The sequence below is a fragment of the Salmo salar genome, chromosome ssa13 (genome assembly GCF_905237065.1).
Source record: "Salmo salar chromosome ssa13, Ssal_v3.1, whole genome shotgun sequence".
In the NCBI taxonomy this organism is placed as follows: Eukaryota; Metazoa; Chordata; class Actinopteri; order Salmoniformes; family Salmonidae; genus Salmo; species Salmo salar.
This window is the reverse complement of record NC_059454.1, coordinates 14,008,626-14,027,987: the sequence shown is the minus strand read 5'-3', so window position 1 is coordinate 14,027,987 and position 19,362 is coordinate 14,008,626. Positions and strand designations below refer to the sequence as shown.

At 43.8% G+C, this 19,362-nt stretch overlaps 1 protein-coding gene across 1 annotated transcript in view; it reads left to right on the top strand.

Moving 5' to 3' along the window:
- LOC106566490 (potassium voltage-gated channel subfamily D member 1) overlaps positions 1-9,786 on the top strand; it is a 96,654-nt gene extending 86,868 nt beyond the window's left edge. The window contains exons 5-7 of the mRNA XM_014134563.2: positions 7,491-7,586; positions 7,803-8,050; positions 8,621-9,786. Coding sequence (XP_013990038.1) covers positions 7,491-7,586; positions 7,803-8,050; positions 8,621-8,822 — 546 coding nt within the window. The 3' untranslated portion in view covers positions 8,823-9,786. The remainder of the gene's footprint in view (positions 1-7,490; positions 7,587-7,802; positions 8,051-8,620) is intronic.
- Positions 9,787-19,362: the final 9,576 nt, after the last annotated feature.

Genomic DNA, 19,362 nt, shown 5'->3' with positions numbered 1-19,362 from the left:
GGCTGAGCATACAACCCTCTGTAGTACCTTGTGGTCAGCGGTGGTGGAGTTGCTGTACCAGGCTGTGATGTAGCCTGACAGAATGCTCTCGATGGTAATCCTGTAGAACACTGTGAGTGCTCTCAGGGACAGGCCGAATTTCTTCAGTCTCTTGAGGTTGAAGAGTTGCTGTCGTGCCTTCTTCACTACGGTGTCTGTGTTGTTTGACAATTTCAGCTCCTTGAAGATGTGGGACTTTACAAGGGACTTGACGTTTTTGACCGTCTCCATGGCGGCTCCGTTGATGAGGATGGGGGCGTGCCCAGCCTGGTTCCTCCTGAAGTCCACAATCAGCTCTTTTATTTTGCTGACGTTGAGGGAGCGGTTGCTTACCTAGCACCACGACGTCAGAGTACCTACCTCTTCTCTGTAGGCCGTCTCGTCGTTGTTGGTACTCAGGCATAATATTGTCGTCTGCAAACTTGATGATGTAGTTGGAACCGTGTGAGACCACGTAATCGTGGGTATAAAGGAAACAGTTCTTTGTGTCCGGGTTAACATCACTAGAGAGGGAGAAGACTTACTGTACAATCAGACAGTCAAGGGCAGTCACTCAGTAATAAGCTGTGGAGGTATACTGTCTACTCATCAGTATACCGTCTACTCATCACTATACTGTCAACTCATCAGTATACTGTCAACTCATCAGTACACTGTCTACTCATCATGATACTGTCGACTCATCAGTATACTGTCTACTCATTTGATTTATTTATTTTAATTTTATTTGACCTTTATTTAACCAGGTAGGCTAGTTGAGAACAAGTTCTCATTTACAACTGCGACCTGGCCAAGATGAAGCAAAGCGGTGCGACACAAACAACAACACAGAGTTACACATGGAATAAACAAACATACAGTCAATAACACAATAGAAAAAAAGAAAGTCTATATACAGTGTGTGCAAATGGCGTGAGGAGGTAGGCAATAAATAGGCCATAGTAGCAAAATAATTACAATTTAGCAGATTAACACTGGAGTGATAAATGAGCAGATGATGATGTGCAAGTAGAGATACTGGTGTGCAAAAGAGCAGAAAAGTAAATAAAAACAATATGGGGATGAGGTAGGTAGATTGGGTTGGCTATTTACAGATGGACTATGTATAGCTGCAGCGATCGGTTAGCTGCTCAGATAGCTGATGTTTAAAGTTGGTGAGGGAAATATAAGTCTCCAGCTTCAGCGATTTTTGCAATTTGTTCCAGTCACTGGCAACAGAGAACTGGAAGGAAAGGCGGCCAAAGGAGGTGTTGGCTTTGGAGATGACCAGTGAGATATACATGCTGGAGCGCGTGCTACGGGTGAGTGTTGTTATCCTGACCAGTGAGCTGAGATAAGGCGGAGCTTTACCTAGCATAGACTTATAGATGACCTGGAGCCAGTGGGTCTGGCGACGAATATGTAGCAAGGGCCAGCCTTCTAGAGCATACAGGTCGCAGTGGTGGGTGGTATAAGGGGCTCTGGTAACAAAACGGATGGCACTGTGATAGACTGCATCTAGTTTGCTGAGTAGAGTATTGGAAGCTATTTTGTAGATGACATTGCCCGAAGTCGAGGATCGGTAGGATAGTTAGTTTTACGAGGGTAAGTTTGGCGGCGTGAGTGAAGGAGGCTTTGTTGCGAAATAGAAAGCCGATTCCAGATTTGATTTTGGATTGGAGATGTTTAATATGAGTCTGGAAGGAGAGTTTACAGTCTAGCCAGACATCTAGGTATTTGTAGTTGTCCATATATTGTAACTCAGAACCGTCCAGAGTAGTGATGCTAGTCGGGCGGGCGGGTGCGGGCAGCGAACGGTTAAAAAGCATGCATTTGGTTTTACTAGCGTTTAAGAGCAGTTGGAGGCCACGGAAGGAGTGTTGTATGGCATTGAAGCTCGTTTGGAGGTTAGTTAGCACAGTGTCCAAAGAATGTCCAAAGCAGGATGGATATAGGTCTATAACAGTTAGGGTCTAGAGTGTCACCCCCTTTGAAGAGGGGGATGATCGCAGCAGCTTTCCAATCTTTAGGGATCTCGGACGATACGAAAGAGAGGTTGAACAGACTGGTAATAGGGGTTGCAACAATGCCGGCGGATAGTTTTAGAAATAGAGGGTCCAGATTGTCTAGCCCAGCTGATTTGTACGGGTCCAGGTTTTGCAGCTCTTTCAGAACATCTGCAATCTGGATTTGGGTGAAGGAGAAGCTGGGGAGGCTCGGGCAAGTAGCTACGCGGGGGACGGAGCTGTTGGCCGGGGCTGGGGTAGCCAGGTGGAAAGCATGGCCAGCCGTAGAGAAATGCTTATTGAAATGTTCGATTATCGTGGATTTATCGGTGGTGACCGTGTTACCTAGCCTCAGAGCAGTGGGCAGCTGGGAGGAGGTGCTCTTGATCTCCATGGACTTTACAGTGTCCAATAACTTTTTGGAGTTAGAGCTACAGGATGCAATTTATTTTAGAAAAAGCTAACCTTTGCTTTCCTGACTGACTGCGTGTATTGGTTCCTGACTTCCCTAAACAGTTGCATATCGTGGGGACTATTCGATGCTATTGCAGTCCGCCACAGGATGTTTTTGTGCTGGTCAAGGGCAGTCAGGTCTGGAGTGAACCAAGGGTTATATCTGTTCTTAGTTCTACATTTTTTGAAAGGAGCATGCTTATTTAAGATGGTGAGGGGATTACTTTTAAAGAACGACAAGGCATCCTCGACTGACGGGATGAGGTCAATATCCTTCCAGGATACCCGGGCGAGGTCGATTAGAATGGCCTGCTCACAGAAGTGTTTTAGGGAGCGTTTGACAGTGATGAGGGGTGGTCGTTTGATCGCGGACCCATAGCGGATGCAGGCAATGAGACAGTGATCGCTGAGATCCTGAATGAAAACAGCAGAGGTGAATTTGGAGGGCAGGTTGGTCAGGATAATATCTATGAGGGTTACATGTTTACGGATTTAGGGTTGTACCTGGTGGGTTCCTTGATGATTTGTGTGAGATTGAGGGCATCTAGCTTAGCTTGTAGGACTGCCGGGGTGTTAAGCATATCCCAGTTTAGGTCACCTAACAGAACAAACTCTGAAGATGGATGAGGGGCAATCAATTCACATATGGTGTCCAGGGCACAGCTGGGAGCTGAGGGGGGTCTATAACAGGCGGCAGCGGCAAGATACTTATTTCTGGAGAGATTAATTTTTAAAATTAGAAGCTCGAACTGTTTCGGCATAGACCTGGAAAGTATGACAGAACTTTGCAAGCTATCTCTGCAGTATAGTGCAACTCCTCCCCCTTTGGCAGTTCTATCTTGACGGAAAATGTTGCAGTTGGGTATGGAAATCTCCGAATTTTTGGTGGCCTTCCTAAGCCAGGATTTAGACACGGCAAGGACATCAGGGTCGGCGGAGTGTGCTAAAGCAGTGAGTAAAACAAACTTAGGGAGGAGGCTTCTGATGTTAACATGCATGAAACCAAGGCTTTTTCGATTACAGAAGTCAACAAATGAGAGTGCCTGGGGACACGCAGGGCCTGGGTTAACCTCCACATCACCCGAGGAACAGCTGAGGAGTAGGATGAGGGTACTGCTAAAGGCTATCAAAACTGATCGTCTAGTGCGTTGGGGATAGAGAATAAAAGGAGCAGATTCCTGGGCGTGGTAGAATAGATTCAGGGTATAATGTGCAGACATGGGTATGTTGGGTTGCGGGTACAGCGGAGGTAAGCCCAGGCACTGAGTGATGATAAGAGAGGTTGCATCTCTGGACGTGCTGGTTATACTGGGTGAGGTCACCGCATGTGTGGGAGGTGGGACAATGGAGGAATCTGAGGCATGTTGAGTGGGACTAGGGGCTCCACTCTAAACTAAAACAATGATAACTATCCTAAACAACAGTATACAAGGCATATTGACATTTTGAAAGAGACATAAAGCGAGGCATAAAGCAATCACAGGTGTTGATTGGGAGAGCTAGCTAAGACAACAACGAGTAAGACAACAACAGCTAATCAACTAAGACAACAAAAGGTAAAATGGCGATGAATGGGCAGAGAGGGTCGGTTAACTACACACAGGGCCTGAGTTCGGGGCTAGGGCCAACAGATAAAAAAAGTATACTGTCTACTCATCAGCATACTGTCTACTCATCAGTATAATGTCTACTCATCAGTATACTGCCTACTCATCAGTGTACTGCCTACTCATCAGTATAATGTCTGCTCATCAGTATAATGTCTGCTCATCAGTATACTGTCTACTCATCAGTATAATGTCTACTCATCAGTATAATGTCTACTCATCAGTATACTGCCTACTCATCAGTGTACTGCCTACTCATCAGTATACTGCCTATTCATCAGTATAATGTCTACTCATCAGTATACTGTCTACTCATCAGTATACTGTCTACTCATCAGTATACTGTCTACTCATCAGTATAATGTCTACTCATCAGTATACTGCCTACTCATCAGTGTACTGCCTACTCATCAGTATAATGTCTGCTCATCAGTAAAATGTCTGCTCATCAGTATACTGTCTACTCATCAGTATAATGTCTACTCATCAGTATAATGTCTACTCATCAGTATAATGTCTACTCATCAGTGTACTGCCTACTCATCAGTGTACTGCCTACTCATCAGTATACTGCCTATTCATCAGTATAATGTCTACTCATCAGTATACTGTCTACTCATCAGTATACTGTCAACTCATCAGTATACTGTCTACTCATCATGATACTGTCTACTCATCAGTGTACTGCCTACTCATCAGTATACTGTCGACTCATCAGTATAATGTCTACTCATCAGTATAATGTCTACTCATCAGTATAATGTCTGCTCATCAGTATACTGTCTACTCATCAGTATAATGTCTACTCATCAGTATAATGTCTACTCATCAGTATACTGTCAACTCATCAGTATACTGTCTACTCATCATGATACTGTCTACTCATCAGTATACTGTCTACTCATCAGTATAATGTCTACTCATCAGTATAATGTCTACTCATCAGTATACTGTCGACTCATCAGTATAATGTCTACTCATCAGTATAATGTCTACTCATCAGTATACTGCCTACTCATCAGTGTACTGCCTACTCATCAGTATACTGTCTACTCATCATGATACTGTCTACTCATCAGTATACTGTCTACTCATCAGTATAATGTCTACTCATCAGTATAATGTCTACTCATCAGTATACTGTCTACTCATCAGTATAATGTCTACTCATCAGTATACTGTCTACTCATCAGTATACTGTCTACTCATCAGTATACTGTCTGCTCATCAGTATAATGTCTACTCATCAGTATAATGTCTAGTCATCAGTATACTGCCTACTCATCAGTTTACTGTCTACTCATCAGTATACTGTCTACTCATCAGTATAATGTCTACTCATCAGTATACTGCCTACTCATCAGTATAATGTCTACTCATCAGTATAATGTCTACTCATCAGTATAATGTCTGCTCATCAGTATACTGTCTACTCATCAGTATAATGTCTACTCATCAGTATAATGTCTACTCATCAGTATAATGTCTACTCATCAGTATAATGTCTACTCATCAGTATAATGTCTACTCATCAGTATACTGTCTACTCATCAGTATAATGTCTACTCATCAGTATAATGTCTACTCATCAGTATAATGTCTGCTCATCAGTATACTGTCTACTCATCAGTATAATGTCTACTCATCAGTATAATGTCTGCTCATCAGTATACTGTCTACTCATCAGTATAATGTCTACTCATCAGTATACTGCCTACTCATCAGTGTACTGCCTACTCATCAGTATAATGTATGCTCATCAGTATAATGTCTGCTCATCAGTATAATGTCTGCTCATCAGTATACTGTCTACTCATCAGTATAATGTCTACTCATCAGTATAATGTCTACTCATCAGTATAATGTCTACTCATCAGTATACTGCCTACTCATCAGTGTACTGCCTACTCATCAGTATACTGCCTACTCATCAGTATAATGTCTACTCATCATGATACTGTCTACTCATCAGTATACTGTCTACTCATCAGTATACTGTCTACTCATCAGTATACTGTCAACTCATCAGTATAATGTCTACTCATCAGTATAATGTCTACTCATCAGTATAATGTTTACTCATCAGTATACTGTCTACTCATCATGATACTGTCTACTCATCAGTATACGCTCTACTCATCAGTATACTGTCTACTCATCAGTATACTGTCTACTCATCAGTATAATGTCTACTCATCATGATACTGTCTACTCATCAGTATACTGTCTACTCATCAGTATACGCTCTACTCATCAGTATACTGTCTACTCATCAGTATACTGTCTACTCATCAGTATACTGTCTACTCATCAGTATACTGTCTACTCATCAGTATACTGTCTACTCATCATGATACTGTCTACTCATCAGTATACGCTCTACTCATCAGTATACTGTCTACTCATCAGTATACGCTCTACTCATCAGTATACTGTCTACTCATCAGTATACTGTCTACTCATCAGTATACGCTCTACTCATCAGTATACTGTCTACTCATCAGTATACTGTCTACTCATCAGTATACTGTCTACTCATCAGTATACTGTCTACTCATCAGTATACTGTCTACTCATCAGTATACTGTCTACTCATCAGTATACTGTCTACTCATCAGTATACTGTCTACTCATCAGTATACGCTCTACTCATCAGTATACTGTCAACTCATCATGATACTGTCTACTCATCAGTATACGCTCTACTCATCAGTATACTGTCTACTCATCAGTATACTGTCTACTCATCAGTATACTGTCTACTCATCAGTATACGCTCAGCTACGTCAACTCATCATGATACTGTCTACTCATCAGTATACGCTCTACTCATCAGTATACTGTCTACTCATCAGTATACGCTCTACTCATCAGTATACTGTCTACTCATCAGTATACTGTCTACTCATCAGTATACGCTCTACTCATCAGTATACTGTCTACTCATCAGTATACGTACTCATCAGTATACGCTCTACTCATCAGTATACTGTCTACTCATCAGGATACTGTCTACTCATCAGTATACGCTCTACTCATCAGTATACTGTCTACTCATCAGTATACTGTCAACTCATCAGGATACGGTCTACTCATCAGTATACGCTCTACTCATCAGTATACTGTCTACTCATCAGTATACTGTCTACTCATCAGTATACTGTCTACTCATCAGTATACTGTCTACTCATCAGTATACTGTCTACTCATCAGTATACTGTATTCTACAATGTTTGTTGGACAAAATCACCTCCCATTTGTGTTTATAATGTGAAGTTTGCTTACCACAGCAATAAGTTGCCAACTACTAATTCAACTATTGATGTGATCGTGTTTACACTGACAATGTCTTTTCATGTGTGGCTATGTTGGGCTAAGCGAGTTGCTATCTTGCTGTGTCCCTCAGGGTGGTGATGGTGACAGCACAGCCCTTTGTGTGAAGAACAGGTCCGCCTTTGAGCATCAACATCACCATCTATTGCAGTGCTTGGAGAAAACCACTGTGAGTGCTGCTTTTTTTATCTCATGGATTATTTTGTCTGATATGTTTATTGCTCACTTTGATGTACTGTATCTATACTCGGCAGTGTTTCACACTGTTTCACACTTTCAGCAGTTATGAGAAGTTATCATATAGTATACAGCCACCTGCAGCTAGTTTAAAGATGGCCATTCAGAGGCCAGGATAGACGTCTTTCTTTCTTTTATGTGTCGACAGAATCACGAGTTCACCGATGAAGTCACCTACAGTGAGGTGTGTATGATGGACTCGATGGGCTTCCGCACCAGCCGCAGCACTTCCTTGTCCAGCCAGCAGGGGGCCACCACCACCTGCTGCTCCCGGCGGGCCAAGAGGAGGGCCATCCGCCTTGCCAACTCCACCGTATCTGTCAGCCGGGGAAGTGTGCAGGAGCTGGACACGCTGCACGTCACCAAGACACCTGTTGGTACTCAGTACCCACAGAGGTACTGTACAGCACACACTACCCACCTGATCCAAGGAGCCCACTCCTCCCTTTCTATCTTTGCCTCACCACTTAATCACCTGTAGAGGCTGTTGATGTTTTACTACGTTTAGCTCTGGCCGATTAATTAACAAGAACATTCTGCTGATCCTGAATTACAAGCTGAGTTCGAACCGTTTCTAAGTTGTTCAAACTCTGCTTGCTCTAACTATTTTGATGCTGTTGATGTTTTTCAAAACAACCTCCATGGATTTAATGAGAAATGTTTTATTGAGCGCTTGCATTTTTATACATAGTTGCTATGATGGATGTATCACTATACAGACGGTGGAAGAACAAACTACTAGAATACACTGATCTAATTACAATGATGACACATAAAAGTCCTCTCAACATAAACACATTTTGACTATTTTGGGGTAATAGTGACAGATACGTGCATTGTCTAACTTTATTTCTCTCTCTCTGTGTGTGTGTGTGTGTGTGTGTGTGTGTGTGTGTGTGTGTGTGTGTGTGTGTGTGTGTGTGTGTGTGTGTGTGTGTGTGTGGGTGTGTGTGTGTGAGAGAGCAGTCGCTCCAGTCTAAACGCCAGAACTGAAGACCTGAAGCTGAACTGTACTGACTACACAGCAGCCATCATCAGTATCCCCACTCCCCCAGCCAACAGTCCTGATGAGAGTCTACCTAACTCACCCGCCATCCCTGGCATCCTACGCAACTCTCGCTCCAGTATCTATAACACCCAGGAAACTGTCAAGATCTCCTCTTTATAACCCTCTAAAGCACAGGACCTTGACCCATTGCACAAAACAAGAGGAATGGGGTCCGTCAGAGAAGGACATTGGAAAGAAGGATGATAACGTCCACACTCTTTGCAAATGCTTCACTCTGATACCAACGTAATGTCTACTGAATAGTCAAGGTAGGGGAAGCGTGAGAAAAAATATATAAATGAATTGTAACTATTTGATGTGCTGGAACAGATACTGTGAGGTTGACCTTTTGGCCCAAGGAGATACGGGGGGGTGTTGAAGCAGTACCACAGACACAATCTGAGCTGACCAGGAACAGATGACAATGCCTGTTGGACTCAGAGAAGGGACACAGATGGATGGTGTGGTTAGTAAGAGTGCTTTTCAACAATAATATACCCACCGTGGCATCGAAAGCCTTTAACTTTTTCAAGATATGCAACGTTAGAACAAGCAGGAAAAACTAATATACATAATTGGTGTAAAGAAATTGCAGGGAGAGATTATAAAGGTTATGAATAATTGCACAATCATATTGATATTTAAATACATCTTTACAGACGGAAATATGAATACTGTATTCTGCAATAGATATTCTTAACACAAATGAATGAGAAAATAAAGGAGTGATCGTTAGATGGAACTACATATGTAACATATTTTGTATCATACGTCTCTAAATCACATGCATCTTCAAACTTTACCAAAAAATGTCAGTGTACTGACTAGCTTAATACAGCAGTGCATGTTCCTGTTCAGTAGACGGTGGAGAAGAGAAGCTACTGATATTAGTGGTGTCAGATATGACTTGCTCATCTGGTTTTTTGCATGTTATCTTATTCTTTCTCTCAGAACAGTTTGTTTGATTTATTTTTCCTGACAACAACATTGTAACGTAATAATGATGTCTGCACCGGAAGTGTACATTAGGTAAAAAATGAATTAAATAAAAAACATTCAGGCATGTTCCTCGCCAGAATGCAAAGTGGGTGAGTCCGATTGTATGGTCTGTGTGTAGTAGGTTGGGAGGACTTGTGTTAATTGATCGCAGATATGCATGGATACCGTTTTAGGTATTTTACATGTTTTTTCCCTTGGGAAATCAAATGTAGAGGAGGGATTGAGCAACATCCATTGTCAATGAGTCAGAAATAAGGGAGAAGAGGTTACCAGTAAGAAAAAAGTATCTATCCATCTTTGAGTTCACAGTAACCTATCATTGACATCCATTATCATCACAGTGTTATTCAGTTTAGACCCTCTTGTAATATTGTGTTACAGGTTTAAGTGTATGCAGCCTGTTGACGGCTGTGTAATACACAAACTACTTTTCTGTTCAACATGCTAACATATCGGTGCTGTTACTGTACTTGATTGGACTATGAGATCTGGCGTTTACAATCCTACTTTTTTTCTCCTACAATTATTATTATTTGCATAATATTGCAATGAAAAATCTGAAACTGTGCACTACAGCTGTTTTAAAGTTACTTTAGTATTTATTCGTTAGCTTTATTTTGGGTTATATAATGCAGATAGGACTAGAGTAATGAGCACTGTTATGGATAACTACAGATTGTACACCAGACAATGAGATATAACCAAAGATTTTTGGCATCTATTCCTGGACGCTACAGGTTTGCCTATTCAAAACGATGCCATAGATTCTTCAACAACTTGAGGCTCCCGAGTGGCGCAGCAGTCTAAGGCACTGCCTCTCAGTGCTAGAGGCGTCACTACACACCCTGGTTTGATTCCAGGCCGTATCACAACGATTGGCCCAGCGTCGTTAGGGTTTCGCTGGGGTAGGCCGGCATCGTAAATAAGAATTTGTTCTTAACTGACTTGCCTAGTTAAATAAAAATAAAATACTAACCTGGTATTGGCGATACTCTTTCTTTTGAAATCTGGAAAACAGTTGTCTTATACAGTAAAGGTCGTTTATAAGACAACTGTTTTCCAGAATCGAGAACGAAGAGAGTATCGCCAATACCAGGTCAGTTGAAGAAGCTATGGCAGCGCTTTGTGTAGGCCAACCTGTAACGTGCAGTAATGGATGCCAAAAATCTGTGGTTATATCTCATTATCTGGTGTACAATCTGCAGCTATGTTATGGACATCTCACACATATTTGCCAACATTAATTTCCAAACATATATAGCTATATGAATCACATTATTTACACAATGTCATTTTCTGATGGAAGTGATAACAGCTGGGTAAAGTTGTGTCATATGATATATATATATATGGATGGTGTACGAATAAAATAAATGTTTGCGTGGAAGGTTGTGTAGTAGCCATGAGAACCTTATACATACTGCTCCTCATAAACCTGATCCAATGACAAGTGAGCGGATGTGCAGGTTCAGCAGAGGTGGCACCAGTACTCATGCCGGCAATAGAGATACACTGATTCCCTAGAGCAGGGGTATTGAACTCTGAGCCTGCGAGGTCTGGAGACGACTGCTGGTTTTCTGGTCTACCTGATAATTAACTTTCACACACCTGGTGTCCCAGCTCTAAAGCAGTCCCTGATTAGAGGAGAACAATAAAAATATGCAGTGAAACTGACTTGGAGGTCCAGAGTTGAATTTGAGGGCCCTAGAGGATGATGGCTGAAAGAGACCAGAGGCACAGAGGTGCGTATTCTGTTCCACAAATAAAGCAACAAGAATTCAGAAAATGGTTTTGCTATCAAGTTGTTTGTTTGTTCTAGTGTTTCTCCCCCTGAATGATGGTGATATGTTTATATTTTTATTTTACATATATTATTTGTTTTTACCTATAATGCCCTCCATGGTGAGATTTGATAAGTCACCAGTAGGGGGCGCTACAGTGTGTGATACAAAATCTTCACCTTTCACCTTTACGCTCAAATGACGGTAGAGTCCTGTTTCTTAATCCTGGTCCTGGGGACCTAAAGAGACAAACTTTTTGTTTTTTGTCCTAGCACTACACAGCTGATTCAAATGATCAACTCATCATAAAGCTTTGATTATTTGAATCAGGTGTGTAGTGCTTGTGCAAAAAATTAAATGTTTGTCCCTTTAGGTCCCCAGAACCAGAATTAAAAAACACAACTGTAAATGAAAAATGTCTCCCCTTTGTGTCCCCAGAACCAGGATAAAGAAACACTGCAAGTAGACAACGGATGACATAATCCCAATAGTTTATTCTTTTTTTCATTTATTACAATTACCAACGGTCTGTTTTCATAAATAGTGCAGAATAAATACCTTGCAGTTAAAATCTCAAGTACTGTGTGATTAGTTTAAGACCACTGGATGATCTAACCATAATATGACCTGTATTCGCTGACGCTGTCCATCTCTGTCTGTCAGTCTGTCTTAATCTTCCTGACATTGGCACTGACCTTTGAAGTGCCACTTAACCTGTTTAAAATGACATCACTAACATGATTTGTGGCATTGACTGTCAGAGCTAGCTAGAGAATGACTGAATGGTATTCACGGCTTCACTCCTATATGACAATAGACCATTAGGCCTCACTGTCACCATGGTTACTGGGGTGTCTTATGCAATAGCCCGTTTTAGAAACCCACATGCTTTGTATTACACCTAAACTTTTTCAATGAAATAAATGAATAACAAACAAAGAAAGAGATGGAGACACCGTATAATATAAGAGTTCATCTAAATTGCAAGTTCAATTTAAGGACATTCAATACCTACAGTATGTGAAAGAAACAGTCAGTGCATCGCCTCACTACGATGGAAGATGTGGTTTCTGTTAGCAGAGATGTCTCTGTGGTATGTGTTTTTCTCATGAAATGAAAGCAAGCATTGCAAGTACAGTAGTTTTATGATAATCATCATCGTAGACATCCAAGCATTTCTTTAACACATGTTGGCTACTAAGTTACATCCAAAGCAAAAATTAATTAACATAAACATGATGCATACAATTATTATCTTCAGTCATATTGCAACAGAGGAAAGTTTCAGAGTGCATTTTATCTGTGCTTAACTAAGTGCTTCTTTAAAAGTACCCTGGCAGGCAGCCCTGCCACAAAAAAAGATCTTGGCTCTTAGATGGCAATCACCTCACAATTAAGGCCTGGACAAATATACTTGACTCCGTAAAGAATAATCTCAGCTAAAGCCCAATACATACAGTTTACATATACCTTAGCCAAAGACATTTAAACTCAGTTTTTCACAATTCCTGACATTTAATCCTAGTAAAAATTCCCTGTTTTAGGTCAGTTAGGATTACCACTTTATTTTAAGAATGTGAAATGTCAGAATAATAGTAGAGAGAATGATTTATTTCAGCTTTTATTTCTTTCATCACATTCCCAGTGGGTCAGAAGTTTACATACACTCAATTAGTATTTGGTAGCATTGTCTTTAAATTGTTTAACTTGGGTCAAACATTTTGGGTAGCCTTCCACAAGCTTCCCACAATAAGTTGGGTGAATTTTGACCCATTCCTCCTGACAGAGCTAGTGTAACTGAGTCAGGTTTGTAGGCCTCCTTGCTCACATACGCTTTTTCAGTTCTGCCCACAAATTTTCTATAGGATTGAGGTCAGGGCTTTGTGATGGCCACTCCAATACCTTGACTTTGTTGTCCTTAAGCCATTTTTCCACAACTTTGGAAGTATGCTTTGTCCATTTGGGAGACCCATTTGAGACCCATTTGCAACCAAGCTTTAACTTTCTGACTGATGTCTTGAGATGTTGCTTCAATATATCCACATCATTTTCCTTTCTCATGATGCCATCTATTTTGTGAAGTGCACCAGTACCTCCAGCAGCAAAACACCAATACAACATGATGCTGCCACCCCTGTTCTTCACGGTTGGGATGGTATTCTTCGGCTTGCAAGCCTCCCCCTTTTTCCTCCAAACATAACGATGTTCATTATGGCCAAACAGTTCTATTTTTATTTCATCAGACCAGAGGACATTTCTCCAAAAAGTACGACCTTTGTCCCCATGTGCAGTTGCAAACCGTAGTCTGACTTTTTTATGGCAGTTTTGGAGCAGTGGCTTCTTCCTTGCTGAGCGGCATTTCAGGTTATGTCGATATAGGACTCGTTTTACTGTGGATATAAATACTTTTGCACCTGGTTCCTCCAGCATCTTCACAAGGTCCTTTGCTGTTGTTCTGGGATGGATTTGCACTTTTTGCACCAAAGTACGTTAATCTCTAGGAGACAGAACGTGTCTCCTTCCTGAGCGGTATGACGGCTGCGTGGTCCCATGGTGTTTCTACATGCGTACTATTGTTTGTACAGATGAACGTGGTACCTTCAGGCGTTTGGAAATTGCTCCCAAGGATGAACCAGACTTGTGGTCTACAAAATGTTTTCTTAGGTCTTGGTTGATTTCTTTTGATTTTCCCATGATGTCAAGCAAAGAGACACTGAGTTTGAAGGTAGGCCTTGAAATACATCCACAGGTACACCTCCAATTGACACAAATTATGTAAATTAGCCTATCAGTAGCTTCTAAAGCCATGACATCATTTTCTGGAATTTTCCAAGCTGTTTAAAGGCACAGTCAACTTAGTGTATGTAAACTTCTGACCCACTGGAATTGTGATACAGTGAATTTTAAGTGAAATAATCTGTCTGTAAACAATTGTTGGAAAATTATTTGTGTCATGCACAAAGTAGATGTCCTAACCGACTTGCCAAAACTATAGTTTGTTAACAAGAAATTTGTGGAGTGGTTGAAAAATGAGTTTTAATGACTCCAACCTAAGTGTATGTAAACTTTTGACTTCAAATGTACAAATAAACAATCTTTACAGCCCAACACATATATAAGAAAATATAAACACAACATGCAACAATTTCAAAGATTTTACTGATTTACAGTTCATATAATCAAATCAGTCGATTGAAAGATGTGAAGTTTCGGGATGTTGGCGGGAACTGGAAAATGCTGCTGTACACGTCAATCCAGAGCATCCCAAACATACTCAATGGGTGACATGTTTGGTGAGTATGCAGGCAATGGAAGAACTGGGACATTTTCAGCTTCCAGGAATTGTGTACAGGTCCGTGTGACATGGGGCTGTGCATTATCATGCTCAAACATGAGGTGATGAATGGCACGACAATGGGCCTAAAGATCACATCACGGTATGTCTGTGCATTCAAATTACCATCAATAAAATGCAATTGTGTTTGTTGTCCGTAGCACGCTGTTCACAACATTGACATCAGCAAACCGCATCAGCAATCCGCTCGCCCACATGACGCCACACATATATATATATATATACCTACCGTACCAGTCAAAAGTTTATACCTATTTTAATCTGTGTGTTACTTTCTTTGCTTTCAGACCCATGGGGAAGGGGTAGTATGTAGACGGTTTTCTCTGTTCACTGGGGGGAGGGGGGGAATCTAGGGGGTGAGGGGTGACTAGTTTATAGGTGGGTTGGGAAGGGTGGAAACATTGTTTCCAGGAGTGGGGGGTGGGGGGAGGGGTTGGATGGAGACATGCTAGCTGGGTGGGGTTTGGTGAATGGGATGGGAGGTTGGGGTGGAGGCGTGTTGGCTGGGTGGGGTTGGGTGAATGGGATGGGAGGTTGGGGTGGAGGCGTGTTGGCTGGGTGGGGTTGGGTGAATGGGATGGGAGGTTGGGGTGGAGGCGTGTTGGCTGGGTGGGGTTGGGTGAATGGGATGGGAGGTTGGGGTGGAGGCTTGTTGGCTGGGTGGGGTTGGGTGAATGGGATGGGAGGTTGGGGGTGGAGGCGTGTTTGCTGGGTGGGGTTGGGTGAATGGGATGGGAGGTTGGGGGTGGAGGCGTGTTGGCTGGGTGGGGTTGGGTGAATGGGATGGGAGGTTGGGGTGGAGGCGTGTTGGCTGGGTGGGGTTGGGTGAATGGGATGGGATGGGAGGTTGGGGTGGAGGCGTGTTGGCTGGGTGGGGTTGGGTGAATGGGATGGGATGGGAGGTTGGGGTGGAGGCGTGTTGGCTGGGTGGGGTTGGGTGAATGGGATGGGAGGTTGGGGTGGAGGCGTGTTGGCTGGGAAGGGTTGGGTGAATGGGATGGGATGGGATGGGAGGTTGGGGTGGAGGCGTGTTGGCTGGGTGGGGTTGGGTGAATGGGATGGGAGGTTGGGGTGGAGGCGTGTTGGCTGGGTGGGGTTGGGTGAATGGGATGGGATGGGAGGTTGGGGTGGAGGCGTGTTGGCTGGGTGGGGTTTGATGAGTGGGATGGGAGGTTGGGGTGGAGGCGTGTTGGCTGGGTGGGGTTTGATGAGTGGGATGGGAGGTTGGGGTGGAGGCCATGTTAGCTGGGTGGGGTTGGGTGAATGGGATGGGAGGTTGGGGTGGAGGCGTGTTGGATAGGTGGGGTTGGGTGAATGGGATGGGATGGGAGGTTGGGGTGGAGGCGTGTTGGCTGGGTGGGGTTGGGTGAATGGGATGGGAGGTTGGGGTGGAGGCATGTTGGCTGGGTGGGGTTGGGTGAATGGGATGGGATGGGAGGTTGGGGTGGAGGCGTGTTGGCTGGGTGGGGTTTGATGAGTGGGATGGGAGGTTGGGGTGGAGGCGTGTTGGCTGGGTGGGGTTGGGTGAATGGGATGGGATGGGAGGTTGGGGTGGAGGCGTGTTGGCTGGGTGGGGTTTGGTGAATGGGATGGGAGGTTGGCTTGGAGGCGTGTTGGCTGGGTGGGGTTGGGTGAATGGGATGCGAGGTTGGGGGTGGAGGCGTGTTGGCTGGGTGGGGTTGGGTGAATGGGATGGGAGGTTGGGGTGGAGGCGTGTTGGCTGGGTGGGGTTGGGTGAATGGGATGGGAGGTTGGGGTGGAGGCGTGTTGGCTGGGTGGGGTTGGGTGAATGGGATGGGAGGTTGGGGTGGAGGCGTGTTGGCTGGGTGGGGTTGGGTGAATGGGATGGGATGGGAGGTTGGGGTGGAGGCGTGTTGGCTGGGTGGGGTTTGATGAGTGGGATGGGAGGTTGGGGTGGAGGCGTGTTGGCTGGGTGGGGTTGGGTGAATGGGATGGGATGGGAGGTTGGGGTGGAGGCGTGTTGGCTGGGTGGGATTGGGTGAATGGGATGGGAGGTTGGCTTGGAGGCGTGTTGGCTGGGTGGGGTTGGGTGAATGGGATGCGAGGTTGGGGGTGGAGGCGTGTTGGCTGGGTGGGGTTGGGTGAATGGGATGGGAGGTTGGGGTGGAGGCGTGTTGGCTGGGTGGGGTTGGGTGAATGGGATGGGAGGTTGGGGTGGAGGCGTGTTGGCTGGGTGGGGTTGGGTGAATGGGATGGGAGGTTGGGGTGGAGGCGTGTTGGCTGGGTGGGGTTGGGTGAATGGGATGGGATGGGAGGTTGGGGTGGAGGCGTGTTGGCTGGGTGGGGTTTGATGAGTGGGATGGGAGGTTGGGGTGGAGGCATGTTAGCTTGGTGGGGTTGGGTGAATGGGATGGGAGGTTGGGGTGGAGGCGTGTTGGCTGGGTAGGGTTTGATGAGTGGGATGGGAGGTTGGGGTGGAGGCGTGTTGGCTGGGTGGGGTTTGATTAGAGGGATGGGAGGTTGGGGTGGAGGCCGTGTTAGCTTGGTGGGGTTGGGTGAATGGGATGGGAGGTTGGGGTGGAGGCGTGTTGGCTGGGTGGGGTTTGATTAGTGGGATGGGAGGTTGGGGTGGAGGCCGTGTTAGCTTGGTGGGGTTGGGTGAATGGGATGGGAGGTTGGGGTGGAGGCGTGTTGGCTGGGTGGGGTTGGGTGAATGGGATGGGAGGTTGGGGTGGAGGCGTGTTGGCTGGGTGGGGTTGGGTGAATGGGATGGGAGGTTGGGGTGGAGGCGTGTTGGTTGGGTGGGGTTGGGTGAATGGGATGGGAGGTTGGGGGTGGAGGCGTGTTGGCTGGGTGGGGTTGGGTGAATGGGATGCGAGGTTGGGGGTGGAAGCGTGTTGGCTGGGTGTTTTTTAAATGTATTATTACTTCAACTTTATAATATTATCAAAATGATCAATACTTTTTAGTTATGTGCAGCAGGTAGCCTAGCGGTTCAGAGGGTTGGGCCAGTAACCGGAAGGTGTAGGTTTGCATCCCTGAGACGGCAAGGTGGGAAAAATGCCGTTCTGCTCTTGAGCAAGGCAGTTAACACCAACAACAACGGCTCCCTGGGTGCAGTGGACGTCGGTTAAGGCAGCTCCCCGCACCTCTCTGATTCAGGTTGGGTTAAATGCAGAAGACGCATTCAGTTTTGCAACTGACTAGGTATCAGTCTGTATTGTATTCATTATGTTCTGTGGGAAATAATGAATTGAAATATATGAACAGAATATGGATTGAGGTTCATTTAAATATTGTAACTTTAACCCACCCGCCCACCCCCACCTCCCAACAAAAAAATGACAAAACATGTTTAAATATTTGCCACAAAAAAAAAGTACACTTGGATGATTGATAGGCCTACTCATAGTCTGAAGAGGTGTCCTCTTTGGAGAAGGAGAATTTCCCCTTCTACACATATAGAAGAACAGTGTGTACGAATGAAAATGCCTCTGCTAAAGACGATGAGCTTAATAAAAGTGTCCCTACCCTTTCCTCCTCTGAGATGGTAGGAGATAACTGCATCTCCCTCAGTAAGCAGACAGACCACAAAGCCACAGATCACTCAACATTTCCACTTAGCTGTCAAATCTCTTATCTCAGCCACAGCCACAGCCTGGCATAATGACGTCTTGCTGAGGGTCTCAGATTCGTTTTTTTGCTCATGAAAAACATAGTTGTTCAAGTTAAACTCATTTATATACCATGTTGAAAAATGCCATATGATACCTTACATGTTAAAAAAAATAAAAAAATAATGTTTTATTGTCACATACACCAAATAGCTGCATTGAAATGTGTTGTTTTACAGGTTCAGCCATAGTTGTACAGCGTCTCTGGAGCAAATTATGGTTATGTTCCTTGCTCAAGGGCACATTAAACAGTTTTTACACTTTGTCGGCTCGGGTATTCAAACGCAGAAACCTTTCAGTTACTGGCCCAATTCTCTAACTGCTAGGCTTCCTGCCACTCTATTGGTTACAAGAAGTGTGTGTTTACAGTAATTTAGGCTAATATAAGTTGCATTTGGTGTTCATATCTGGTTTTCACATGTCCTTTTTCTTTCTTAAGAGATATGAAACTCGATAATAACCTCTACTCTTGTAGTTATTTTAACAGTTGTAAGCACTCTGTGACAATAATGCATGTACCTTTACTGTAAATATATCAACCCTACTAAACTACATCTTACTATCATGAAATACTGATTCATATGACCACAAGAAAACCATGGTTTATCTAAGTGTGGATGGCTACTTTGTGTCAATATGCAAGGCCTCTTCATTTACAATGGACACCTACAGTAAAATGTAACTTTATTTGTCAATTTAAAATGACTCTGTAAAATATAATATAGCTTTATCAAAGTGTGTAATTTCTTAAACTCGGAATACAGTAATGTAACAAATAGTGGGATTATTGGAGCTACATTGTATGGCGTTTTCTAGGTGTGGTGACAAAGATGACCTGTATTTAAAGTTTAAGGAAATGCAACCCTTCCTTATAAACCAAGGTAGTTTTT